Raw genomic sequence first — 27,407 nt, 5'->3', positions numbered from 1 at the left:
ACCCTCAAACGAACATGTTTCTGAAGGGAATTTTCATTGGGTCTGTAATTATGGGTCAATTATATACAATCTGATCAATAACTAACGGCGCACTGAATCTCATGTTAAGTCATTATTTGAGTTATAGGCAGTTGTTATAATTCCAAATTTAATCATTGTACCAAAAAAAAACCCATTGTTTTTGAAGTGATATTTTTCACACTTTTAATTCCTAAATGTGTTTTACGTTTTGGAGACAGACGATTTTTCCTCCTATGGCTCAAGATGTATTTTTTTTCAATGAAAGCTAACACAAATGGATTTTAGTGGGTCAAGAGTTTCTTTTTTGGGTTCTCCTATGTCACTCATGCCACTGGAAGACGCCTCATTATGCTGTTGCAATACACCAGAGTGTTCTTATTGAAGTCGGTTTTAGTGGTTTTCAACTGTGAGCTCAGAATATTGTGTGCCGTATTATGTTTGAATGGGTAGAACATATCTGGGCATGGTGTGGAACACTGTGTTACACTGAGCAAAGCAGTAACGGTGCTGAATAAATATATCGGCACCTCAAAGCAACAGTGACAGAGGTCTCCTTATTTCATGAAGGAATCAAGTGCATCAAAACCACTCCACCTTTCTATCTTCAACCCCCCCCCTTCTTCATTTTTCATCCTGACCTCCAGTGATTCTCTAACAATCTATCTTTCACAACCCTCAGATTGTCCTTTATGCTTTGCCGTCTCCCCGATGCATCTTTTGTCACTGATTGTTGATGCGTCTGGCTGCTTCCAAGCCAGAGGTTGATCTGCCATGCTAACCGGCACCCTCCACCTGCACCACTCGACCCCTTTTTGATTGAACTGTCACATGTCAGCGATTAATGGTTGGTCATACCTGCAATACTCCACCTCGTGGTGCCCAGTCAAACAACACGCTTTCACAAACGGGGGGGTTCCGTAGAGCTAATTATCGGACTCCAATGCAACCATTTGTATCTAAGATGTGTAAATTCCCAAGATGTAAAAGTGTAAAAAGAAGTACTTTCGGGGTACCCTCCTAGCGACAGGCCTACATATGCTCCAATGTAAAATGATGTGCCCATATCCCTGCTCAGCTCAGATAAGAGTGCTTATGTTATATGCTGTATCTAATTATATTATATTGCATATGTGAACTGCAAAATTCCTTGAAAATATGGATACATATTGCCTATGTAGACCACATATTTATGGGTGCAGATAAATCTTTTCTTATATATGTATTACCTCTGAAGGTAGATTTACGGTACATTTTGGCCACAGTCCCTGATTGATAGGTTATGGTCAGGGATTGGCTGCAATGAGCAACAGGAAAAGAATATTGCAAGAAGAAAAAGTAGACATACAATGAAAAAATGAAATATTAATGAACACAGGAAGAAATGTAAAGAACTTGAAGGGCTCACCAAATTCCTTAATTTACTCAAATATAATAATAATTCGATAGTGATATCATTGCATTATTTAACATGTACAGTGACTCTATTGAGGATGCACAGTGCAATAAAAGAATGGATGGATGGAACTGTGTGTCTAATTTCTTTAGATCTGGTGCGCGTGATTTATTTTGTATCCGCACAAGCGCACCTATGCACCTCTTATATGCACCCTTGCCTGTGGTCATCCATAATGTATTTTTTCAGGTACAATCCACTATGTAATGTGCATTATGGGCACCTACAGGATTGAAGGGCAATATTAGTGGGGCCACCCAAAAAAAAAAAAAATTTTTCAATCAAAGAGCAACAAGATATGTTTAATATCGGATGGCCTTGGTGGAGATCTGAGCTGTCTGGGCTGTAATTCAAGTTACTGTAAGATTTATTCAGTGCTTGTTTCCCCTTGTTCAACACTGACAGCTGAATTAGTTCTTACCGTAACCCATAATCCTTCATTTACTCTCTATTTGCAAGACAGCCAGAGGGCCTAAAATACTAACATGTCCTAAAATGAGATGAGAGTGCGATTCGGTCTGGTCTCACTGTGTCTGTCTGTTGGAATAGCGCAGTAGACCGACATGACCATCGTGTGTTGTACTTGGCCGGCGGTCGGCTAACTGTCAGCGCAGTATCTCCTTACACTGACGAATGTGAAGTTTCCAGACCTTTCCCAAAGCTTTCATTCCCTTGTTCCAACGCCTCATCTTGAGCAACGGTCAAGAAAATAAGAGTCCCTCCACTTGCTCGCATTAGCCTCCCTCATGGGGAGTGCCAATGTAGAGACCAGTGTTGAGACTAAATTTAAAATGTTCCCTCCTAAGGGTGTGTGAAAAAAGCTGGCACGAGGTGGGGGAGGGTTTGGGGAGGGGGGTCAGTGAAAGAGTTACAGACAAAACAGTACGCAGGAGTGATAGATGAAAAAAATACATGAAATGTGGCGGGAGAGAAAGAGCAGCAAAGCGAAAAAAGGAGATAGAGAGGAGATGGAGGGAGAATAATCCTTTGAACATTGTGAATATCAGACCAGTAGGGGTTTGGCGGCATGTGTGAAATGGAGATAAAATCGATTAGCTTGTCCACTGACCCAGTGAGCAGTGAGCCCCCCCATTGCCCTGGTCCTGCCACAGCCCTGACAAAGACGTCCCGGGCCTCAACCCCAAGGGGTCCCTTTTGGATTCCGAGGTGAACAAAGTGGTGCCCTCCTGTCAAACTAAAGCCCTCATGCTCCACCAAAACAACAAACTCTGCTGCAATGCTTCACTGCTCCCTGATTCCACAGGAGACAGCAAAGATGTAGTTGACTGCTGAAAGAGGATACTGCAAGTCAGAACGAGGACTCAGCATATATATTATTCGTGTTTCTAATATTTCACCCCCATGTAGTTGAATAAGGTCAACGGAATAGGGATGCAGTGCAGTGAAGTACAGCCACCATCACAATGACAATTTACTCATCCCAATTACTGGACAACTGAGCAGTATTATCTTTTTAAAGACTGAATTTTGATTTGAATTTTGTGTAGGGGTTCCTAATGAAGTGGTCATTTGAATTACCGGCCAGCAGATCAAACATGTACAGTACACCAGCCATAGCATGTTGTGTTACACTAGATGGAGCTACGCTAAAATGACAACAGAACGATCAGATGTCAGTAAAACTTATTTTATAAAGCAGCGACACAGTTCACTTTACCAACAAGTTATAACATTTCCTTGTTAACGTTGAACTCTTTTGCCGCTGCTCTATTTCTGTGTTCAACTACATAACCCGATCGCCTTAAGTTTGAACTCTGTGTTGTAAGCATGTCTCGAGCAAGGAACCATTTTTGCGGGGGCGGGCATGTTACCGTAATAACCATACACACGGTTAGGCGCATCAGATTATAAGGCGCGCTGTGAGAAAATGGAAGGCTTTTGTACTCCAGTGCGACATGTTTTTTCCTTCTTAATTGTGCTTTTTTTGGCAAGTGCAATGTATAATACGGAGCGAGGTATAATCCGAAAAATACGGTATACGCAACTGGATATTATATTTAAGATTAATGTGGAACATATTGGAACATATTAAGTTTGAACTCTGTGTTGTAAGCATGTCTCGAGCAAGGAGCCATTTTTGCGGGAGTGGGCATGTTACCGTAATAACCAGACACAAGGCGCATCAGATTTTAAGGCGTGCTGTGAGAAAATGGAAGGCTTTTGTACTCCAGTGCAACATGTTTTTTCCTTCTTAATTATGCATTTTTTGGCAAGTGCAATGTATAATCCGGAGCGAGGTATAATCCGAAAAATACGGTATACACAGCTGGATATTATATTTAAGATTAATGTGGAACACATTGGAGAAAACAGACTCAACAGTGTCAACATGTGTCAGTCATTAACAGGTACTGTATTTGGAAAGTGTTGGCCTGACAAACTTCCACCTGTTGACAGGACCTGAACCCTCTCGCTATCGTTTTATCGCCTTGTTTTCGTCACCGTTTCCTCGGTAAGCTCGCTGGGTGAGGAGCACCTCTTTGATTTCTGGCGCATGTAGTGCATCTGACCCCTCGGGTCACAGAGTGGAAAGAAGTGGATGTGTCACAGCTACGCTTCTCTCCTTGTTAGAATAATATTTCTACGGTGCTTTTAGGATGCTAAGACTAATCAAAACAGGACATCCTGAGGAGGGCCCTGCTCACCAGCCGCTTTATGTTTTTGTGTTTGTGGAGGAGCGACAATCCCAGGAAGCTGTGAGAAGGGTTCATCAAAGCTCTGAGTAGGGGGCCCTGGCTGAAGGATCGCTGGAATGCGGTGTGGAAAGGAATCTCTACTGTCCTATTGTTCCCTTATTTCCTCGGTCTCATCACATGCCGGCACGTCCAGTTCACTTACAGGTAAGAAGCGCTAATCAACCTTGCATTCCTTTCTCCAGCCACATTCTTTCCTCTGCTGTGACCTTGGTTGACCAATAACACTTTCGGCATGAGCACAGACCAACGCAGTCCTGATTTCGTTTCGCGTCGACTGTACTCACCAGGTACCGCTGTTTAGTATTATTCTAAAAATGTGTTTGCGCTAATAAAGGCCTCCCCATGGTGGACTTCTTTGCCAATCTGCAAATGAGTGAATAAACAACCCCAGGAAGACAATACAGTATTTCCCACTGGCACTTTTGACTATTAGCGTTGAAGTGACTGCCAGACAGCCGCAACCACGTTCCATCAGGTGCGTGCATATGTTGCAGCCCAGTCCAGATGTCAACAGGAAGGCCCAAGCTTTGATCATATCTCCTCCTCTCATCGCTCCTGTCTTGTAAGGGTGAGGGGGGTCACTTCTTAATGAGTTTTGTGAGTAGATCGGGCTTGTCGCGACTGAAAGGTATACAGTATTCAGACAAACACAAGGATGTGTTCACTGCTGTCAGCTACTAATGTGACAGCACATCCTGATGGCCAGTTAGGTCCCTCCTAACCAGAGCCAACTATCTCCCACTCCCATTCTTCAGTCACTCACTTAGGTACTTATTTTAGGCTTGAGGCCAGGAAGATCTACGCGGGGAGATCCCCAAGCAGCGCTGGAACATGCTGTTATCACCACATTGGTAAAGCAATTGTTGGATAATTCCTGTTTATGAGAATGTTCCCTTTCCAGTGAATAATGAGGAAAGGGCCCATTCTTTCTGTCAATTCTCAATGAAAGGAATGAAATGTTTGGCAAGGTCCACAGGCAAATGGGTGCTACTTAATTAAACAAACAAAACAGTCCTAATATACTGTATATTTAACTTCACTGGAAAAAAAATTATGTGTTGAATTTACTCAATTTTATTCTGTCAAGTGGCCGCACAAAATAAAATCATTTTGATCCAGATACAAAGTAGATCTATCTATCTATCTATCTATCTATCTATCTATCTATCTATCTATCTATCTATCTATCTATCTATCTATCTATCTATCTATCTATCTATCTATCTATCTATCTATCTATCTATCTATCTATCTATCTATCTATCAAGGGGGAGAGAGATACCGGTAAATAGATATAAATAGACAGATACATTTTTTCAAGTAGACATATAGTCTACTTAAAAGGTGTATCAAATTAAGTAAATTCAGTCCATTTTTTTCAGTACAAGTGTTACAAGTGGGAAAGAGACAAGGAATAAAACAGACAAATTGTATATCGTGAGGCTAAAATTAGACATCAAATCAAGAGTCCCACCGGGACTGCACATAGACATTTCATAATTACATTTTTTTTAATTGCAGGAGTGTTCAATAAGCTGATTCACCAGAAAGATTGCATGTGTTCTTTCTTGCAATATTATTTACATAGCGGTAAATACTCTCTAATACTCTGTCGAGTGTTGCCTTGATTTAGAAGTGCACCAACTTGAGTTTTTCCGAGTTATGAGCCGTCACTTAGTCAATTTTCTGCTCCGTATGCATGCGAGACAAAATTTGAATTATGTCCAAGCTTCAGATACGATGCCGCTCAAGTGAAGTGTGTGTGTGTGGGGGGGAAGCAACGGTCGTTGATGCACATTCAGCCACTAATTCAGCGGGACAAAATACACAATGAAAACACTCGCAAAGTGCAGGTAACAGATGCAAACACAGAACTAAGCACATGGCAAGTCAGTCAAAACTGCTGGTGTCATCCGCCAAGCCCTGTAAAGGGGCTCACATCAGCACACTACTGTGTGTGTGTGTGTGTGTGTGTGTGTGTGTGTGTGTGTGTGTGTGTGTGTGTGTGTGTGTGTGTGTGTGTGTGTGTGTGTGTGCGCTTGTGTGCGTGCACTGTGAGGCGGACTCTTGTATTATGTTTTTGCATTCATATTTTACAGTAATTTTTCTTTGTTAAAAACTTTTTGGGGGTTATGTCTTTTTTGGGGGGGCGGGATTAAATGAATGAATGGGAGTTCAGTTCATTGCCGTGATGAGTACTGAATATTTATGAGCTTGGCCATACACAGAACCCTTGTGAGTCAAAGTTCCGCCTTATAAGCACACAGGCCACAGAGGCTGGGCAGGATGAATCAATTTATGAATCATTTATCGATAAGAAGTCGCTAAGTGAATGGTTTAGTCAATTGGAGCAAATTGGAGAACGTGACTTGGATACAATCAGCGGAGGTGCTGTTGAATCATTCTCAATTAAAGAGTCGAAAGAAAGACAACGAGATATTAGTAACTTGAACCCCAAGCATGCAGTACTCCATGACACGCAAGCAATTTCTCATCACAAATTTCAATGAGACAATGACATTTTTATGACACAATGGCATCAACATAAATATTGCTGTATATTGCAGTCATGAAACCCAGGAAAAACAATATCTTGACGTTTTCTGCTTCCTTCTCATGTCACGTCGGCGCGACGCTATCTTCTCCAATCGATTTATGTGTAAAATGTTTCAACAAGCCAAGGAGCGCTAACTTCACACCGCCTCATCAATGAAGTCGCCAGACTGCAACATCAGCAGTCTCTTGATAACTCTTCAAACTGATGTCAGGGGAACATTTCAAATCAGCAAAAATGCCATTTGTCTCGTCGCAATTTGTGATGAGAAATTGGTTGCGTGTCAAGTGTTTGATGACTACACTGTCAACTTATCTTTACTGTTGATAATAACTTCAGCCTTGGCACCATATTGGGCTAGACTGGGAGTGCAGAAAGACTGCAAGCTTTTTGTATGGGCTCACTCGCTTTAACTCTACGGCCTTCAGGAGGGACGCAAAAGCATCATCGACTTTTCTTTATGTCCAAAGGGGTAACGCTCACTCATTGTTCAATTGCTGGTACAATATCCCAATGATAAAGACACAGCGGTTCCCGGGCTTGGCGTGTCGCAGCATAACGCCCCTCCCACCATCCATCCATTGGTGTTCCCACACTACCTCATCTGGGTTGTTGAAACAAACAACAACAAAAAATATCCCACTTGAACAAATAATGTAGGATCATTCCGATATCTGCAGTAAACGTGACATAACAACGGGCCTTTGCCTTGTAGTCTGAGAGAAAGACGTTCGGAGGCGCCCTCAGAATTGCCTCGGACAAGGAGTGCCATTCAAACGGGACACCATTGTAAACAAACCCCTGACCTCTTTACTTCCCTGTTGATACACTGAAATGACTCATTAACATCAGATAGTCACTTTCTGAAAGAGGGAGTGAGAATGAAACCCTGAGACCAAGGGACATGTTGAACAGACAGGGGTGATGATCAATGACACACACACACACACACACACACACACACACACACACACACACACACACACACACACAGGCAAAATGCAACAAATTAACAATACAAAGTGCCTTTATACCGATACGTTACACGAGTGTCAGGGAGGTATTGTTTTACAATGTTCTCAACATTTGTTGTAGTCGCATACATCGCTGCTGGAGTTAACAAGAACACCAGCAACAGTCCCCAAGGTAAATTCAGACATTTGTGCAAACAAACAGAAAAACCGAATGAAACCCTTGCAAGGAGCAGATGCTCATACTGAAATAAGGAGTTGTAAATAACCAACGGGGCAGACTCCAGATCGTGCCACTTGGCCACATAAACACAGAAATGGCAACGAGTGTGACGTTCAGCCTCAACTACAGTTTATTCCTCAGCATTAGTGTATTGTATTGTATTGTATTGTATTGTATTGTATTAGCTTTTATTGTTTTAATATTTTGGATCACTGTTCTATTTTCTTTCAAAAAAACAAACATGTTGATGAATGGCTTTTCAATTCATTCCAGTGGGGGCAATTGATTTGATATAAAGAGGGAATTGAGCTGTGAGCTTGGTCACCAATAACAAATAATTCTCAGTCAAGGTATAACTTCCTTTGAAGACGCTGACGTGAGGTAGCATCAGCGTTTGTTGTCGCTGAACTTTCGAGGAAAGGCCGCCGATGTGATAAGTAGCAAGGAATGAAGATAAATAACTTCGTCATTCACTCACCGATGACTTGCTTAATATCACATTGAAAGTAACAATCATTTTGGAGCATACGGTGATTCCTGACCCGCTTTTAGTGGGGCCGTTGGAGAACAATAAGCATTTGAAGCCTTGGCACCGGGCAGAGCTCACGCGTGCGCGCGCAGAAACACGCGTGCGCACACGCGCTACACGCACACAAACGGCGTGTTAAATGGGCTCTCTATTTCACTTCCGTGGCGCAGGGCCGCCCCCCACACCCCCACCACCCCCGTTCACCCTTTTAAACGGGCTCATCTATGAAGCGTTTTAATGAGGGAGATGCACGGCCCATTGCACAACGCGAGCGGGACGACGCGCGCACTCGGGAGCCGAGCAGAGGAAAGGCGTTGACAGACGGACTTTGCTCTCAGTCGCAAAAAAAAAAAAAAAATAGCCAGCGTTTAATGTGCGCATCTGATAAAAATGCCCACATTCCCGAAAATGTGCGCATGTTGCAAACGGATGTCATGCAAATAAATGTCATTGGAGCTGCAACTTGTTGCCATCCACTGCGGTCAAAGTCATCAAGTCGAGCACTCCTTAATTAATATGCAGTGGTATTTGCCGGGTTTTGTTGGCACTCAAATATGGGAAGTGGACCTTTAACAGGATCTCCACCAAGCTACTTTCTCCATCTCCCCCCTAGCCCACAAGTCACTGCGGGGTGCGGCCTGCAGATTTTGGCTATATTTAATTGGAAACCAAAGGCGCGTTTTTGTGGCGCACCACATTCCATCTGGACGTGCGCACTCATCAGTCAGCCTCCATCAATCTCTTTTTACGTTTACCACCTCCTCCGTTAAACACACATCCATACATGGCCGTTTTAACACACACTGAACGCATTTACCAGCAGCGCCCTTATGAGGGGTCTGGGAATTTAAATATTCACTGTTGACATTGCGCAGACCTGGCTACAGGGGCCACTGCGGGCCCGTTCCTCTTGGGGATGCACTTCATTCTCCCATTGTGATTCCAGAGAATGTAAATCTCATAAATTAGTCGCTTTTAAATCCAAGGAGCCAACAGAGTTCGTGGGTGAAGCTATTGAGCGATTGATTTCTGACGCCACTCTCTGCGAGTAGCGTTCATTAGTTTGAATAATGCTTTGAAAACGTCTGATTATTAAGGATGTGAAGCGATACTGCAAAAGGACATTTTTTGTCATATGATGAAAATTGTCTGGGGGTGTGTTTCTATTATTGTGTACAATAAAAATAATTTCAATGTATGCTGTCTTTTTGTGGAAATCATTTAGCCTCTCATTCCTTGATCTTCAAAGTCCACATTCGTTTTAGACACACGCTTTATTTTGAAAATAAATATGTTATGTAATAAATGTTTTTTCTTTGGGTTTTTTTCAGCAGAAACAAATAAGTACCAACAAAAAAAATACTTTTATTATTTAAACCCACCTACTTGCTCCAAATGACACAATTTCTAATGTACTGTAAATGTCAATGTAATGTAAAAAAAATATGTCAAATAAAATATAAACGGGTTTTGAGTGGGGAAAAAAAGGAATTTCACATCCGTGAGAAAATGATCATTGATTTATTCAATCATATCAATGCTTAAATATCACTATCAATCGTCACACTGCATACATTTTTGTCGCTATTGTTAGAAATTAATGTCAGATGCGTTTCAAACCATCGCCCGTTTCCATTTAATCCAAATCAACAATTGGGAATCGAATTATCGTCATCCGCCTGAATTCAAACCGTGTCCGGTCGGACGACGTCAAACGCGATCGATCCCACATCCGTGCAAGACAAACAACAAAGTTTGCCGTTTTCGTTCGGTTTCTACAATTTAACATGAAACATAACTCACGGAAAAGACCTCGAAACTTTCACATGCACGATCACAAACAAGACCCATAGTTGTTACCGTGTCTACGGTCCTAAATACAACCCCTCCAAACGCCCCCCCCTAGCTCCCCCACCCCCCGAAAAAAAAAAAATCTTCATTTCTTGCTTATTTCTGCAGGTTAGTCTCCAAGGCAGTTCCCAAGACTCGCGAAGTGACCCGCAGCCCGAAGCAGCACCGTGCACACCAGTGTGCGTGCAATGAATCCGACCACGCACGGGGGGGATTTTTCACCTCCGATGGGTTACACGAGAGCGCCCACTACATGCAGCGTGCACGTCCGCGACTTGGAAACTTCCACCATCGGCTTCTCGCTCAACTTTTTTTTTCAACTCCAGACTTTGCGCGTGACAGCGTTCAAACTCCTGGATGTTGTTGTTTTTTTCCCCCTATCCCTCAACCTCTCAATTTTTGTATGATTTAATAGATGCCCGACCTATATATATCGCGGAAAGAAATTTAATCTCAAAAGAAGCTATTGGTAACAGCTGTGATGAGATCAGATGACATGTTTTAAAAGTAGGAAAAAAAAGGGATGTTGCACCTACTTGTGGCCAGTTTCCGTGCCCTGCCTTTGGACCTCATGGTGCCAGTCTTTCGGCGTGAGTTTGTTTGGATTTTTTTTCTCGGATCCCCTTTTCTCCCTTTTTGCCGTTTTCCCCTCTCTTCTACGCTCTTTTTTTTCGCTCAATCCCAGACGCGCTATCTCTCCAGCATTGTCAATCCGGACACCTTCGCACATGCGCACTAGGCTCCAAGGTCTGCGGGCTGCACGTGCCAGACAAAGTTGTGGGAGATTGATCGTTTTGGGGATGAACCTGACGTGGTCAAGATGCACGTTGTGGATGGTTTGTCACTTTTTTTCCCACGCTGAGCGGAAGCTTTACAATCTGTAAAAAAAATAAACTGTCACGTTGTTACTCCCGTTTTGAGGTTTATTTAATGCACCGGACAGTTCAGTTTTCCCCTCAAAATGAGGCACTTTCAGAAAGCAGTGGGCAACTCTATACTGTTATTCGGCGTAGTAAAATGTGTCAATATGAGCTTTTTGTGCATTATAAATAAAGCTACATTATTTTTAACAGTACATCCACGGACATTCATTATAAAACCACTCTCCTCGGGGGTTTGGGGTGGGGGTGACCCTTTCAAGCGTCACATTAATCACACTTCATTGAAATTGCAATGTATCGTGTAGTTAATAAAGAGTGCACACATTTAATTGTGGAATAATACAGAGCGGGAGAATTGGCCTCCCGTAGAGCACCTTTTTTGTGCTGGAAATTATATTGCTGAAGTAGCCATTAATCCCAATTTGAGACGTTCTTGTTGCCCTGGTGTAATACTTTATCTGTCGGTAATTTATGAAGGATTGTCTCACTTGAATTCACTCGGGAGAACAACTCAAATCAAAACGGAACGCACATAATAATGTCAGTATTATAGTTCCATCCATCCATCCATCATCTACCGCTTATCCGGGGCCGGGTCGCGGGGGCAACAGCTTTAGCAGGGAAGCCCAGACTTCCCTCTCCCTAGCTACTTCTTCCAGCTCTCCCCGGGGGATCCCGAGTCGTTCCCAGGCAAGCTGGGTGACATAGTCTCTCCAGCGTGTCCTGGGTCTTCCTCGGGGTCTCCTCCCGGTGGGACATGACCGGAACACCTCACCGGGGAGGCGCTCAGGAGGCATCCGAATCAGATGCCCAAGCCACCTCATCTGGCTCCTCTCGATGTGGAGGAGAAGCGGCTCGACTCTGAGCCCCTCCCGGATGACTGAGCTTCTCACCTTATCTCTAAGGGAGAGCCCGGACACCCTGCGGAGAAAACTCATTTCAGCCGCTTGTATCCGGGATCTCGTTCTTTCGGTCACGACCCATAGCTCGTGACCATAGGTGAGGGTTGGGACGTAGATCGACCGGTAAATTGAGAGCTTCGCCCTTTGGCTCAGCTCCTTCTTCACCACGACAGACCGATACAACGTCCGCATCACAGCAGACGCTGCACCGATCCGCCTGTCGATCTCCCGCTCCCTCCTACCCCCACTCGTGAACAAGACCCCAAGATACTTGAACTCCTCCACTTGGGGTAAGATCTCCTCCCCGACCCGGAGGGGGCACTCCACCCTTTTCCGACTGAGGACCATGGTTTCAGATTTGGAGGTGCTGATTTTCATCCCAACCGCTTCACACTCGGCTGCGAAACGCTCCAGTGAGAGTTGGAGAGCCCCGTTTGAAGGAGCTAACAGCACCACATCATCTGCAAAAAGCAGGGATGTAATACTGAGGCCCCCAAAACGGACCCCCTCAACGCTTCGGCTGCGCCTAGAAATTCTGTCCATAAAGGTTAGGAACAGAATCGGCGACAAAGGGCAGCCTTGGCGGAGTCCTACCCTCACTGGAAACGATTCCGACTTACTGCCGGCAATGCGAACCAAACTCTGACATCGGTGGTATAGTGACCGAACAGCCCGTATCAGGGGGTTCGGTACCCCATACCCACGAAGCACCCCCCACAGAACTCCCCGAGGGACACGGTCAAACGCCTTCTCCAAGTCCACGAAACACATGTAGACTGGTTGGGCGAATTCCCACATACCCTCAAGGACCCTGCTAAGGGTGTAGAGCTGGTCCACTGTTCCACGGCCGGGACGAAAACCACACTGCTCCTCCTCAATCTGAGGCTCGACTTCCTGACGGACCCTCCTCTCCAGCACCCCTGAATAGACCTTACCAGGGAGGCTGAGGAGTGTGATCCCTCTGTAGTTGGAACACACCCTCCGGTCCCCCTTTTTAAAAAGAGGGACTACCACCCCGGTCTGCCAATCCAGAGGCACTCTCCCTGTTGACCACGCGATGTTGCAGAGGCGTGTCAACCAGGACAGCCCCACAACATCCAGAGCCTTGAGGAACTCCGGGCGGATCTCATCCACCCCTGGGGCCTTGCCACCGAGGAGCTTTTTAACCACATCGGTGACTTCAACCACAGAGATAGGAGAGCCCACCTCAGAGTCCCCAGGCTCTGCTTCCTCCAACGAAGGCGTGTTGGTGGAGTTGAGGAGGTCTTCGAAGTACTCTGCCCACCGGTTCACAACGTCCCGAGTCGAAGTCAGCAGCGCCCCATCCCCACTGTACACAGTGTTAGTGGTGCACTGCTTCCCCCTCCTGAGACGTCGGATGGTGGACCAGAATTTCCTCGAAGCCGTCCGGAAGTCGGCTTCCATGGCCTCACCGAACTCTTCCCACGCTCGGGTTTTTGCCTCGGCGACCACCGAAGCCGCGGTCCGCTTGGCCAGTCGATACCCGTCAGCTGCCTCTGGGGTCCCACAGGCCATAAAGGCTCGATAGGACTCCTTCTTCAGCTTGACGGCATCCCTTACTGCTGGTGTCCACCAGCGAGTACGGGGATTGCCGCCACGACAGGCACCAACCACCTTACGGCCACAACTCAGATTGGCCGCCTCAACAATAGAGGCACGGAACATGGTCCACTCGGACTCAATGTCCCCCGTCTCCCCCGGAACATGGGAAAAGCTCTGTCGGAGGTGGGAGTTGAAACTCCTTCTGACAGGGGATTCCGCCAGACGCTCCCAACAAACCCTCACAATACGTTTGGGTCTACCAGGACGGACCGGCATCTTCCCCCACCATCGGAGCCTACTCACCACCAGGTGGTGATCAGTTGACAGCTCCGCCCCTCTCTTCACCCGAGTGTCCAGAACATGCGGCCGCAAATCCGATGATACAACTACAAAGTCGATCATCGAACTGCGGCCTAGGGTGTCCTGGTGCCAAGTGCACATATGGACACCCTTATGTTTGAACAAGGTGTTCGTTATGGACAATCCGTGACGAGCACAGAAGTCCAATAACAAAACACCACTCGGGTTTTGATCAGGGGGGCCGTTCCTCCCAATCACGCCCCTCCAGGTATCACTGTCATTGCCCACGTGAGCATTGAAGTCCCCCAGCAGAACAATGGAGTCCCCAGCAGGAGTACTCTCCAGCACACCCTCCAAGGACTCCAAAAAGGGTGGGTATGCTGAGCTGCTGTTTGGTGCATATGCACAAACAACAGTCAGGACCCGTCCACCCACCCGAAGGCGGAGGGAGGCAACCCTCTCGTCTACTGGTGTGAACCCCAATGTACAGGCACTGAGCCGGGGGGCAATGAGTATGCCCACACCTGCTCTGCGCCTCTCATCGTGAGCAACTCCAGAGTGGAAGAGAGTCCAACCCCTCTCGAGAGAACTGGTACCAGAACCCAGGCTGTGTGTGGAGGCAAGTCCGACTATATCCAGTCGGAAATTCTCTGCCTCACACACCAGCTCGGGCTCCTTCCCTGCCAGAGAGGTGACATTCCATGTCCCAAGAGCTAGCTTCTGCAGCCGAGGATCGGACCGCCAGGGTCCCCGCCTTTGGCTGCCGCCCAGCTCACATTGCACCCGACCCCTTTGGCCCCTCTCATGGGTGGTGAGCCCATGGGAAGGGGGACCCACGTTGCCTCTTCGGGCTGTGCCCGGCCGGGCCCCATGGGTGTAAGCCCGGCCACCAGGCGCCTGCCAACGAGCCCCACCTCCAGGCCTGGCTCCAGAGGGGGACCCCGGTGACCCGCGTCCGGGCAAGGGAAACTGAGATCCATTAATTTTACTCATCATAAGGGGTCTTTTGAGCCGTGCTTTGTCTGGCCCCTCACCTAGAACCTGTTTGCCATGGGTGACCCTGCCAGGGGCATAAAGCCCCAGACAACTTAGCTTCTAGGATCATTGGGACACACAAACCCCTCCACCACGGTAAGGTGACGACTCACGGAGGGGAGTATTATAGTTATTATTTTAAAAACTACTAAATTAGCCCATGCATGCTGTTGTCTATAAAAACCCGCGAAGGAAAGTGAAGACTAATTAGAAATGAACGACCTTCAAAAAGATCAAAATTGTTTATCCGTATCAATTTGCAGCCGACAAAATGTCAAGCAAAAACAAACAGGAAATGCTCTTAAAGCCAAAACATCCTCAAGGCCTTTACAAGCTCACTTGATCGTAAATAAATCAAGCCCCCCCCCGCATTTTAACCTCACTCAATCCCAACAAAAACGAATTTCGTTTCTTGCCACTGTAATAAGGTCCACTGTTAGCTACCACCATGCCCCGAGAGTGCGCGCCCCTCACGTGTACGCGCGCAAAATCTGAGCTCAAGTGCAAACTGTTTCCACTCCAAAGATCCTACAATGCGTTGAAAAAAATGTTAGGACTTTGGGCCACATAATAATAATCTTCCGTACCGCTTGATTCTCACTAGGGTCGCGGGGGGTGCTGGAGCCTATCCCAGTTGTCTCCGGGCAGTAGGCGGGGGACTCCCTGAATCGGTTGCCAGCCAATCGCAGGGCACACAGAGACGAACAACCATCCACGCTCACACTCACACCTAGGGACAATTCAGAGTGTTCAATCAGCCTGCCATGCATATTTTTGGAATGTGGGAGGAAACCGGAGCACCCGGAGAAAACCCACGCAGGCCCGGGGAGAACATGCAAACTCCACACAGGGAGGCCGTAGCTGGAATCGAACCCGGTACCTCTGCACTGTGAAGCCGACGCACTAACCACTGGACTACCGGGCCGCCATCACATAATAATAATAATAATAATAATAATAATAATAATAATAATAATAATAATAATAATAATTCACTATCTATTTATTTCTAATAATGCTTGTTATTGACATACTACTTCAGTGACCTTAAAAAATATCTGTCTTTATATTAGCAGTAGCATTCGTTTATTATTATTTATTTACGAAATCACAACAGATATTCTTTTCTCGTTGAATACACAAATTGATGTCCTCGTGGCTGTCATCCTCGTTTTGAGATTGCTTCTTATGCTAATGTATTTAAAAAAAACGTGCATTCGGCCTCTTACCGTTTGAAAATCACCTTTTTTTTTAACAGTAATTTCTCCCAAAGATGCATCTTTCGAAGGAGCTGTTCATTTGTGCGACACTACAATGCTACACGCGTGTTGACTGATCAATGTGGCTAATTATTATTTCTCTCTCTTTATTCATCCATCCACCCATCTATTAAAAAAAGACAATTCAGGAAGGCCCATCTTTTGACTGGTAATTTAAAAATCAAGTGAGACAATGCAGTATCAATTCATTTGTGATTGACATTTTAGGCCATGATGCAGCGGCCATTATGTAATTACCATCTGTAAAACAACAGAGGGGGCTCTTGCCTTTGCAACGCAGCATCAAAGTTTTTAAATGTGCCATAATATTTGATCATTGTAGAACTGGAACCTGTATGGAAGACAGTCATCGACATACTTTAGCCTATACTGCCCTCTAGTGTATGTTTTGTGTAATGTTTGAGTTTGACAACCTGGAGATGAAAACTGGGCCGTAATATGCAAGTTACTGTGTATTGCAACAATTCCATACCTATTAAAGTTACCGGATTTCACTATTGCCTCCCCAGGATCTCCGTTTTTCAATTATAGTGAAGTCACGATTCGCATTTTGAATTCAGGTAAGAACATTAAAACCGAAGGTGAACAAGTGAAAGAATGAAACATTTCTCTTTCCAAAAGATCTGCACTGCAATTGAGTTCCACTAGTGCAGATTTACAAACGTCAAATTTATGAAGTGCCACCGGTGGCCTTTTAACAGAGTCATAATGAGAACATTTTGACAGTGCACACACACACACGCGCGCATTAAAAACTCATCCCCATCAATCCACAACATAGTACTGTTGCATCAGCTCTGAGACATCAAGACATGAAATCAGTAAGACTACGATCAGTTTTATTGACCTTCGTTTCCAGTAACAGAGCAAAAATTCCTAGTTAAATTCCCGGTTTCGGGCCAGTGAATAGTACTTACAAATTGATGAGATACGTCTTGCTAAATAAGCTCAGTGTCGTGTCATCAGTATTTGATAAATACATAACAGAGTGCTAAATACAACTTCTCAATGAAGCTATTGCTTGCGTTTTGTTCATTGCATTACAACACAAAACCTTTTTCAGCTTTTCAGAGTGAACCAATGGTAGCTATGGTTACAAATGATGGCAAGAAAATGTTTTTACATTTGTGGGATTAGCTGTGACAGGGACACTGGGATGGTTCTTGAAGTCAGTGGCGAGGATGCACTGTCTTGTTCAATACATTCTTTTTCAGTTTTCTCAACTTCAGAGGGCAACATTGCGAACTCTCAGTCCCTGATCCTTTTATTGTACCGCTTTTTGCCCTACAAACAAGCACACATGATGAGTATAGAATGCATCATAATCAGAAGTGGGTCCCATGTTGCATTCATCGCAAGAGTCACACTCACATAGTTATGGCGACAAGACCAATCTGGATGCTGCTGGGCGTGAAGTCTCCTCTCTTCCTCAGCTAGCTCGTAATACTTGGCTTTTTCTTTTTCAGGTAGCAAATGCCACTACATTGAAATGACACATTTAGAATGACGCACAGAAAGAACATCAGTGATGGATACTTTCTACACATGCTGAAATCTGTCAATTACCTATTCGGACACGAGGAAAAATAAAGTGTGAGCTGTTCATTCATTCATTCATTCATTCATTCATTCATTCATTCATTCATTCATTCATTCATTTTCCAATCCGCTTGAACCTCACAAGGGTCGCAGGGGGTGCTGGAGCCTATCCCAGCCATCACCAGCAGTGGGCGGGGTCACCCTGAATCAGTTACCAGCCAATCGCAGGGCACACAGAGAGAAACAACCATCCGTGCTCACACTCACAGCTATGAACAATTTAGGGCGGCGGCCATGTATGTTTTTGGAATGTGGGAGGAAACCGCAGCACCCAGAGAAAACCCATGCAGGCCCAGAGAGAACATGCAAAGTCCACACTGGTAGGCCGGAGCTGGGATTGAACCCGGTACCTCTGCACTGTGAGGTCGACGCGCTAACCAATGGAGCACCGGGCCGCCCCTGTGAGATGTTCTTCAAGGTAACTTGCCAGTGGGGTAGACGTTTTCCCTCATTTTCTACACTGTATTGATCAGTTAGAGGGAATAGTCCTTATTCTTAAAACGGGTTAAAACAGATCTCTACCTCGCTGCAGGCATATCAACAATCAGACCAAACGTAAGCATTTTCTCTCCTTTGCGGTTAAGGCAGCAAAAAAACAAGCTCTCATGTGCCACTAAAAGATCCTGAACAAGAATCATCATGGCAGACAAGAAAAATGATAATTAACCCTGATCAATAGCGAATAGGAAGCAACCTGAAGCTTGCACTGTTGCGGGACACAAGTAGAGGAGCAACTGATTGTGTTGAGTGTTTGTATAACGTGTCATTTAGGACAATAAATATGACAGGGAGGTGTAATTGTATTTTCTGACAGTTTGGATGGGCTGTTGCACCATGCTGCCTCTCACAGGCCAGTCTGGGTATTACACATTACAGGAGCAATAAATGGTCAATGTGTGATTTTTGCCTCATGAGGAATTTAGAAATTAAAATTTAGTACGTGTGTTATCTGCTGAAGAGCAAGTGTATTGCCTCAGCAGTGCTCTAGAAGTGAACCGACCTCTGTCCAGCAGACAGTCCTAACTCCACATTCTCGTGAAACTTAAAAGCTTGGAAATGCAGCCTTCTAAGCAAGTTACTTACTACCTGAGTTTCTGCCACCCCTCAATTTTGCTTAACAGAATGTGAGCACTTACCATTTTTCCTAAGGTCTCATTTATAACAGCAATATTTGTTGAAGCAGACTTGGCCTTGACTGCTTGCCTATGTTCTTTCGAGAACAACATGAAGGCATTTAGTGGCTTCTTGACATAGGTTTGCTCTGTGACTTGGTCTTCCACTTTTTTAGATTTCTTCCTGTAATACAGTATTAGAGTATCAGATACATCTGACATGTAATGCACCGAGGACATTAATATACTGTAATCATTTTAGACAAATAAAAAAAACTGGCACAATTTGAAATATAAAAGTATATACCAGTGATTCTCAACAGGTGGGGCGCGGACACAATTGGGGTGTCACAGACAGCTCTTAAAAAAATTACCGGTATATGTATTTATATTCAGATTTTGTTTCAGAACAGTACTGAGGTGTTACTGAGTTCTCACATGGAACGTAGACTATTGGGAGAGTGGCAGGAAATGTTACACACTTGGCCCCAGGCTAACAACAGCTGAGACCCACAGGTCTCCATGGCCTTGTAAGTCCTTTTTTTTATTTTTAAAGAAATGAAACATTGTAACATTTCCATACAACACCATCATTTTATTTCCCACTACTAATTGCCTTCCTTACTTTATCTTGGGAACGTTGGCAGGAAGGGGAGCAGCAATGTTGGGAGGAGCCGTAACTTTGTACAAAAGCTCTCCATTCCTAAACAAAGAGACACAGCCACACCGATACATGAAAAGTATGTCGCAAGTTGCAGGGACGATTTCACTGCTGATTTGTACTTACAGTAATCCAACAGGACGCATGTTCATGCCATTAGGCAGCAGCACCTCTGGGACAAAGTTAGTCTAAAGGTAGAACAGATAAGGCAAATGACTTTTAAGGCAGAACATTGACATCAATAACAGGGTAAATTAAGCCCTTGTAAATATCATGAATGGTGTCCTATTTCTTTTATTATAACAACACAAAATAATATCTGATGAAAATATACAGTACCAAAATGTGGAACGTTAGGTTAATCAAGTATGCACTCATGTGACACTGCCCTACAAGTTAGGTGTGCACAATTAAGGCCAGAAATTTCCAGGTACATGGAAGTACTCCGGAGGGCACGATATATGACTGGTGGGTTATTTTTCTGCTGACTTCTTGCTATATGTTTTTTAGTGGAGGCATAGGCAGTTCTTTTGACTATACTGAATCTATTCATTAATGTTATTCATTCAAAAGATTTATGGCGCCAACTTGTTGAATGCTTTATCATTGAGTTCATGTTTGATCTAATATTTTACTAATTGAGAGCTGTAAATTGCATTTATGGACCTTAGCACAAAGTCATTCTCGGAGACGCAGCCTTAGTTTAAATGGTGAGTGTGCACTAAAATTGCTTCTGCTCTGTATGTGCGGTGCGGTGACTAGCGCTAATTTTATTACTAGTTCAAACAAAGCATGAATCATGTCCTCGGTTCAGTTCTGTCTTTGAAGGCAGGCTTATAATAATCTGTAGTTTGTTCATGACTCATGCGACGTTTAAAACGAGATGGGGAAAATGCGGTGAATATATGAGAATGAATGGCAACATAATTTAGGATATGTCAATGCAGATTGAAATATTGGACTTACATGTCATTGTTTACCACTTATTTTTGTTTTTTATCTACCTTATTAAAAAAACACATATATATACACTGTATACACATACTATATAATATACACATACTGTATACACATACTGTATGTAATACACACACACACACACACACACACACAAAGGAGCGTCAGCGCAGTGCGCCGATGCAAATGTGGAACTGGGAGTCGCGGCTTGGAATTGAAGCGGATTTACTTGGGGCAGGAGATGGGAGCCAATCTCTTTTTCGTCAATGGACGCGACAGCTTCTTGTTTGCTTTCGAACTAAGCTTGTAGCAGACGTGTGCACATTTTCAGCACGACGTCTCTGATCCAATGGTGAAAGGACACTTTGATTCACTCCTCTTTCATCTAGAACTGCTTCAAACAACAAAGTGTTTGCAGAAAAAGTGGTTAAGATTGCACTGACTGTGTCTTATGTGATGTGTTGTATTATTTTCTCATTTTATGTTAACTGTTCTTTTGATGGCGACACGGGCATCCGCAGCGGCTCACATTCTCAGCAATTAAACTTCACAAAGAATGCTCAAATAGAGTTACAACTGCAGTTCTTGCAGTAACATTATAGACAGTAGGAAGCAGCTTTCTGCATCTGTGCCCCACGCATCAGAGAAACCGCCTGCCTGAGACACTCAAACCGGCAAACTGAATGTCCACTACCGGAAACAAGTTCCAAACTGTCCTCTGCATGACTGCTTTTGACTAACTCATGTGCAAGTGTGAGTTTGTGTTTATGTGCGTCCTGGGTTTGTATGAAAGAAAATGTGTATGCAATTCTTGTGATTTTGCTTTTTTTCCCTCTCTGCCTGGAACTTTTTTGATTTCTGACTTCACTTTGAGACCGCCTTGTGCATGGAAAGTTCATCATAAAGTTATTGATTGATTGATAATGGTGTTATCAAGCAATCCGTGTCTTAACTTACCTGGCCATGGATATGCGCAAGTGTCTCAATGCTCTGGGGAAGAGGCTGGAGATTCTGGTGATTCATTGGCACAAAGTGCATGCTGGGAGCAGCCATCACCGGAGTTGGCTGCATATAACTGTTTTGTATGGGAACAAAGCCATTATAGTCCTTATGCTGGCTGCCTACTGCCTGAGGGTTGGTGTTGTACCTTGGCCCATCAGGTCGTGAGGGTTGAGCAGCATTTTGAGGATGACATTTTGATGTAAACCCAGGCATTTCCATATCCCTGCAAAAACAAAAGCACACACTCGTTAAAAGGTCCCCGAATATTGACATGCAGTTTGGACTGGACGATAAACACCATTCTTGAATTTTCACTTCTAACATGTCACACATAAAACACGATTTTGATTCAATTAATGAACAGAAATCCAAAAATAAGTAACAGTAACTCTGAGGATTGTGACACTCCTTCGCTACTTTGCCAAAATGAAGAAGGAATCTTCTGTTCAAAGCTCGGTTTATATTCACTCCACTCATTTTAAATGGAATGGTGGTGCTCTGGTGAAACAAGTACCGGTATGTTATGTTGTGGGTCGTTGACTTGTTCAAAAAAACAGACAAACATCTTCATCTTTACTTTGTATATATTTTGTTGTCTGACGATATTTTAGAAAATAGCATACTGGTCCATGGATTTGCTAGTCTCATGAAGTCATATATTCCTACTTATGTGTTAACAGTGGCTTGGATGTTATTTTAAGAGCCTTCTTTAGCACCATCACAGGCCACAGGCATTGATGGCACATCTTCTACTTTCACATCTGTCATAAAGTTTATGTCAGCCAAGAGGCATCATATTTGGAAGTCTTGACTGTAGACAGTTGGCACATATAAAACCACCCAACCATCGACAAATAAAAATAATTCATAGCCTAGTGTCAGTATGTATTCATTTTTTGACCAATTGCCATAACTATATTTACAATTAACAAACAAGTTGAACTAAAAATTGTAACACCTTCACACAGACAGACAGACAGACAGACAGACAGACAAACACACACACACACACCCTTTTGATACCTTTTATATTCTTTGAAACATGACCCTTTGCAGCCTGGTGGTCAAGTGGTTAGTGCGTCGACCTCACAGTGCAGGGTTCGTGGATTCTCTGACCTCCCTGTGTGGAGTTTGCATGTTCTCCCCGGGCCTACGTGGGTTTTCTCCGGGTCCTCGGGTTTCCTCCCACATTCCAAAAACATGCATGGCAGGATGCTTGAACCCTCAAAATTGTACCTACGTGTGTGTGTGAGCGCGGATGGTTGTTCATCTCTGTGTGACCTGCGATTGGCTGGCAACCGGTTCAGTGTGTCCCCTGCCTACTGCCCAAAGATGGCTGGGATAGGCTCCAGCCCCCTCCTCCTTGTGAGGATAAAAGCGGATCGGAAAATGGATGGATAGATGGATGAAACATGACCTTGTAAAATCCGATCAGATGAATTTGACTTTAACAGCAAAATCGACAAAGGATTTCATTTTGGAATTCACTTTCAATTCAATATGCATGTGTTGTGACACATGATCACTTACTAAAACAATTCTGTAAATGGGACTGTAATAATTGAGTGAACTGTGATGGACACAATTCAAAGTAACCTCATTGTGAACTGTGTGATGTATAGAATTCAAAGTAACCTAAATTTTACTTTGACATAGAGAAGTGTGTTTGAAGATCAGATGGTATTTTTGGAGCTTAGCCTCCCGGAAAATACTTAGCCTTCCTACGTGACCTTTACCCCAGTCAATGTGTCAGACGCCATTTTCAACTTTGTCTTTCATTTCAAACAGTTGGATAATCCCAGACACTTTGGAGATTTGGTGATTTATATTAGAATTGCTTCATTGTTTTTGGCTAATTGGCAACATCAAAAATCCAGCAGAGGGAAGGTTTAGAGATGATAAAACTCACAGATTATTGAAAAAGTGATTTGAAGTGCACATATATATATATATATCTCAGTGAGTAGGCATTCTTAGCAGAGTCTCTTTAATATAATATACGCATGCACACACGTCCATTTTCCAATCCGTTTTATCCTCACTAGGGGAGCAGACTTGCTGGAGCCCATTCCCAGCCATCGTCGGCCGGTAAGGAGGATACACCCTTAACTGGTTGCCAGACATTCGTAGGGCACACATAGATGAATAACCATTCGCACTTATGGACAATTGAGAGTGTTAAACAGACCTACCATGAGAGTTTTTGGAATATCGGAGGAAACCGGAGTACCTGGAGAAAACCCACGCATGCACAGGGAGAACATACAAACTCCTCACAGGGAGGCCAGAGCCGGAATCAAACCCATGACCTCCACACTACTTGCACTCACTGATCAGCGGTGACTCATTAAAGCACTTACTCTGGTCGTTCCCAGTGTAGATTTGGTTCCTTAGTTCAACTGTTGGATGAGCTTGCCTTCTTTGCCCCCAAATCCATCTGCTACTGTGTTGCTGAGACTGTCCTAAGAATGCCTACTCACTCATATCCAACACTGTCAAACTCAGACTGCCGTCAAAGACTTCAAAGCAGTGATGGCCTTTCGTGTGTGTGGTCTTGGGTGTACTTTGAGACATCATGCACATGATGCTAAAATTCTTTACATAAGTATGATGTGCCACTTTCAAATTTTTTGGGGGGTAAGGGTCAAAAGTTTGTTTGTAGCTGGTATCCTGGGGATGGCATGTAAAATCTCAGCCATTGCTTTCAATCAGATGTTGAGAGACGGACTGGGATTTTTTTCACAATTGAAAAGATTTTTCTGGTAATTTAATTTAAGGTCTCTGACAGTCCATCCCTCCATCTTCATCTATTTCCTGACCCGCTTTATCCTCACAAGGGTCGCGGGCGGTGTTGGGGCCTATCCCAGCTTAGAGGGTTCCATTAATCTGCCATGCATGTTTTTGGAAAGTGGGATGGAACCGGAATACCCGGAGAAAAGCCACGCAGGCATGAGGAGAACATGCAAACTCCACACGGGAGCATAGACGAGGTGAACAGGAAAAGAGTAGCTCAGGCTGCACATTTTTACTTGTGAAAGCATCACTTCATCACCAAGCCGCCTCACTGTGATGTTGTGTGTACATCTGTGCAAGTGGTATGTTTAGCAGACGCATGGTTTAGATATCAGGAATATCTTGATGAGTTTTTTAGTTCGTTTTAGTTTTCAGTTTGCCTGCATGTTTAGCTGCCCGTGCTGGTAATTTGCGTTAAACTATAGTTCCCTTGTAGCTCCTGGATTAGTTCATTCTGTTGTCTGCTTTAATTAATCTTGCAATGCAACTGAAAGCACAGTTGCCTTACTGGTATAACAGTTAGCACAAATTGAATTTCACATACAATTACATCAACAAGTGGCGACTATCGCTACGTGCTCCTAGCTACAAGGTAGTCCTTTATTGCCGGTGACCCTGAGGAGGAATCATCAAAGTATATGGCACAGTAGTCACATGGTCTGATTTTTAGACTCCAGGTCTACAATAAGACGTTGAATTAAGGATAAATCTCAACCAAGTATGTTTTAATGAGTTCATCATGGCATGGGCTTATTGTCAAGTCATTCTTTAGTTTCAATATTTTCGTCAATGTTTTGTAGTTTGTCTTGTCATTGTTTTTGTTAGGGTGGTTCTGTTTGTGACCAACAGGTGGCACTGTAGTGCTCTTCCTGCAGTGGCAACCCTTTTGGTTATTGTGTCATCAGTTTGTGTTTCTGTTAAAAGGACTCCCTAGCCGACCTGTCGAGTTCGGGCCATTATATTTAGTTACTGTGTTTGATTTCATGTCCGCTTTAGTTTGTATTTTTTGTTAAATACATTACAGTCAGTCCACCCTGCTCCTCCCTGCCTCCCTTCTTTTTGGGGTCCTCTACACGACCATCATTTTCTAATACTGACCCTGTATTGTAGGCTAGAGAAGTCTTTTTCGAGCCAAGGCACATTTCTTTAACTGAAAAAAATCCAGCTGAAAATGTGAAAAAAAGCTTATTTTAACAATTAAATTGTTATATTGTTATTATATGCATTTAACAGTATTATAACACCTTGAATAGAATCAAACAAACATCAATCAAATATTTTATCGTTCATATTTATTCTGTCAGTGTGATGAATGGTTTTGATGAACACAGACCTGATATCCTGGCAGCAATCGATGAAAGAACTCTTCCTCGACAGCTCTTTTTCTGTTTCTAGTTTTTACAGCAGTCAGGCTATTTCTTTAGCCACTTCAGATCGGAACATCTCATTTACAAAGGCTTTGCATGCGGGAAATATTAATTGCTGTGCCACTGGGACTTTTTTGATTTAGCCACAAGTTCACCTAAAGGGTAACTTGCTTTCAGGGCTCTCTTGTTTACCTTTGCGTTTTGTCTCATGCATGTTACTTGTTTCTCCGTGTGTTCACACAGATGAACAAAATATTCCACATTTTTGTTTCGAAGTGAAGGGTGTTTTGTTTGGAGATGGAGTTTGAGCTGACTTGGGTCTCCCTGTTGCAACACACCTGATTCAAATGAACAGGTTCAATGTCAGGCTTCCACAGAGCTTGCTGATGAGCTGATCATTTGAATCAGGTGTGTTGCAACAGGGAGACTTGGAAAATATGCAGGACAGCGGCCCTCCAGGACCTAAGTTTGACACCTATGATAACATCTTATGTATTGCTGCTTATGTTGACACAAAAGGGCTGTTCACATGGCAAGATTTGGTCCGGGGCTGCCCCAGTAGAGCGTTCACACGTGCAAATTAACTCCGGCGTAGCCCCAGAAAAGAGCTTATACCGGACCAAATTTGACCCACATCGGGATGGTGGGTCAAATTTATTTGCTCCGGTGCAAATGCTCGTTTGCGGAGCAGCACCGGTGTAATTTTGCACATGTGAACGCAACTGGGTTAAATTTGCTCCAGAGCAAATGCTTGTGAAGAGTACGTATGGCGAGAATGCGTTGCTTTCGTGCTGTCGGACTTCCGTAATGTGTTTGTTTCATAACGACACAAGACTTGGCTAGTAACATCTTTCCTTTTGTAGGAGACTGGACTGTCTGAGTTGTTTGTTCCTTTGTTGTTTGTTCACAACCCCCGCCCCCATATAACTTATTTTGTGATTTCCTCTCTTGATTTTCTGTTTGGCGCATTAGTCTACACGTACAAAGCTCAGCGGCTACGTACGTGTGAACGCTCCACACAATTTGCTGCGGTGCAAAATATCCCGCAACAAAATATCTCGGTGCAGCACCGGAGCAAATGTGTGCCATGTGAACGGCCCTTATGTCTCTTGCAAGTGCAAATGGACTTCAAAATATAACTGACGAGCATGTTTGTTTAGAATCACAAATTAAATGATGACTCTCAGTAATAGTACTAATCATAATTTGTAGTTCTTTATACATTGCCGAGCACCAACGATTGGCATGAATGTAAGCGGCACTGGTTGACCGTCTCTGTGCCCTGCAATTGACAGGTGTGGCCTGTGAGCTGCCCTATGATCCACCTCACAGCAATCATGGTTTAGGATGGGCAGTAGAGAAAATATACACAGCTTATTCTAATTTTCGTTCAGTTTCGTTTTTGAATCATGAAGTGCATATTAAAAATTTGTTTGATAAAATGACTTACAGAAGGCCAAAAATGGGGCAGCATTTGAAAGGAAATTAAAAATGGCTGATTCAAAAAGTTGTACTTGGTTTAGGTTTAGCATATGGCTCCATGATACATATTTTTGCCGGTCTTGGGCTTATGTATGCCTCCAACTTCTCCGATGGTTACAAAACATACGACAAGGCCGGTTTCCTCAAAGAAATG

General features: G+C 43.9%; 2 protein-coding genes and 1 long non-coding RNA gene across 10 annotated transcripts in view; 1 reads left to right on the top strand and 2 right to left on the bottom strand.

The window, feature by feature from the left end:
* The window catches only part of mecom (MDS1 and EVI1 complex locus), a 123,500-nt gene extending 112,489 nt beyond the window's left edge, over nt 1–11,011 (bottom strand). For all 8 annotated transcript variants that reach the window (XM_052077362.1, XM_052077363.1, XM_052077366.1 and 5 more), the window contains exon 1: nt 10,856–11,011. In XM_052077362.1, the coding sequence (XP_051933322.1) occupies nt 10,856–10,892 (37 nt within the window). In that variant the 5' untranslated portion in view covers nt 10,893–11,011. The remainder of the gene's footprint in view (nt 1–10,855) is intronic.
* Nucleotides 4,001–15,546, top strand: LOC127608383 (uncharacterized). The gene is made up of 3 exons (XR_007964258.1): nt 4,001–4,335; nt 10,428–11,740; nt 15,118–15,546. It is a non-coding gene; the product is annotated as an uncharacterized LOC127608383 (long non-coding RNA).
* A 1,552-nt stretch (nt 15,547–17,098) lies between these two features.
* On the bottom strand, nt 17,099–24,122 carry LOC127608663 (transcription factor 7-like). Its single transcript, XM_052077874.1, has 8 exons — nt 23,972–24,122; nt 21,757–21,834; nt 21,567–21,684; nt 19,779–19,840; nt 19,617–19,694; nt 19,016–19,175; nt 17,652–17,759; nt 17,099–17,564 (listed from the first exon to the last, which is right to left on the bottom strand). Exons 2-8 carry the CDS (start codon nt 21,828–21,830, stop codon nt 17,529–17,531), a joined length of 636 nt encoding a protein of 211 aa, XP_051933834.1. The 5' UTR covers nt 21,831–21,834; nt 23,972–24,122; the 3' UTR covers nt 17,099–17,528.
* Nucleotides 24,123–27,407: the final 3,285 nt, after the last annotated feature.

This window comes from Hippocampus zosterae, chromosome 10 (assembly GCF_025434085.1).
Source record: "Hippocampus zosterae strain Florida chromosome 10, ASM2543408v3, whole genome shotgun sequence".
Taxonomy (NCBI): Eukaryota; Metazoa; Chordata; class Actinopteri; order Syngnathiformes; family Syngnathidae; genus Hippocampus; species Hippocampus zosterae.
This window is presented reverse-complemented; position numbering and strand designations above follow the sequence as displayed.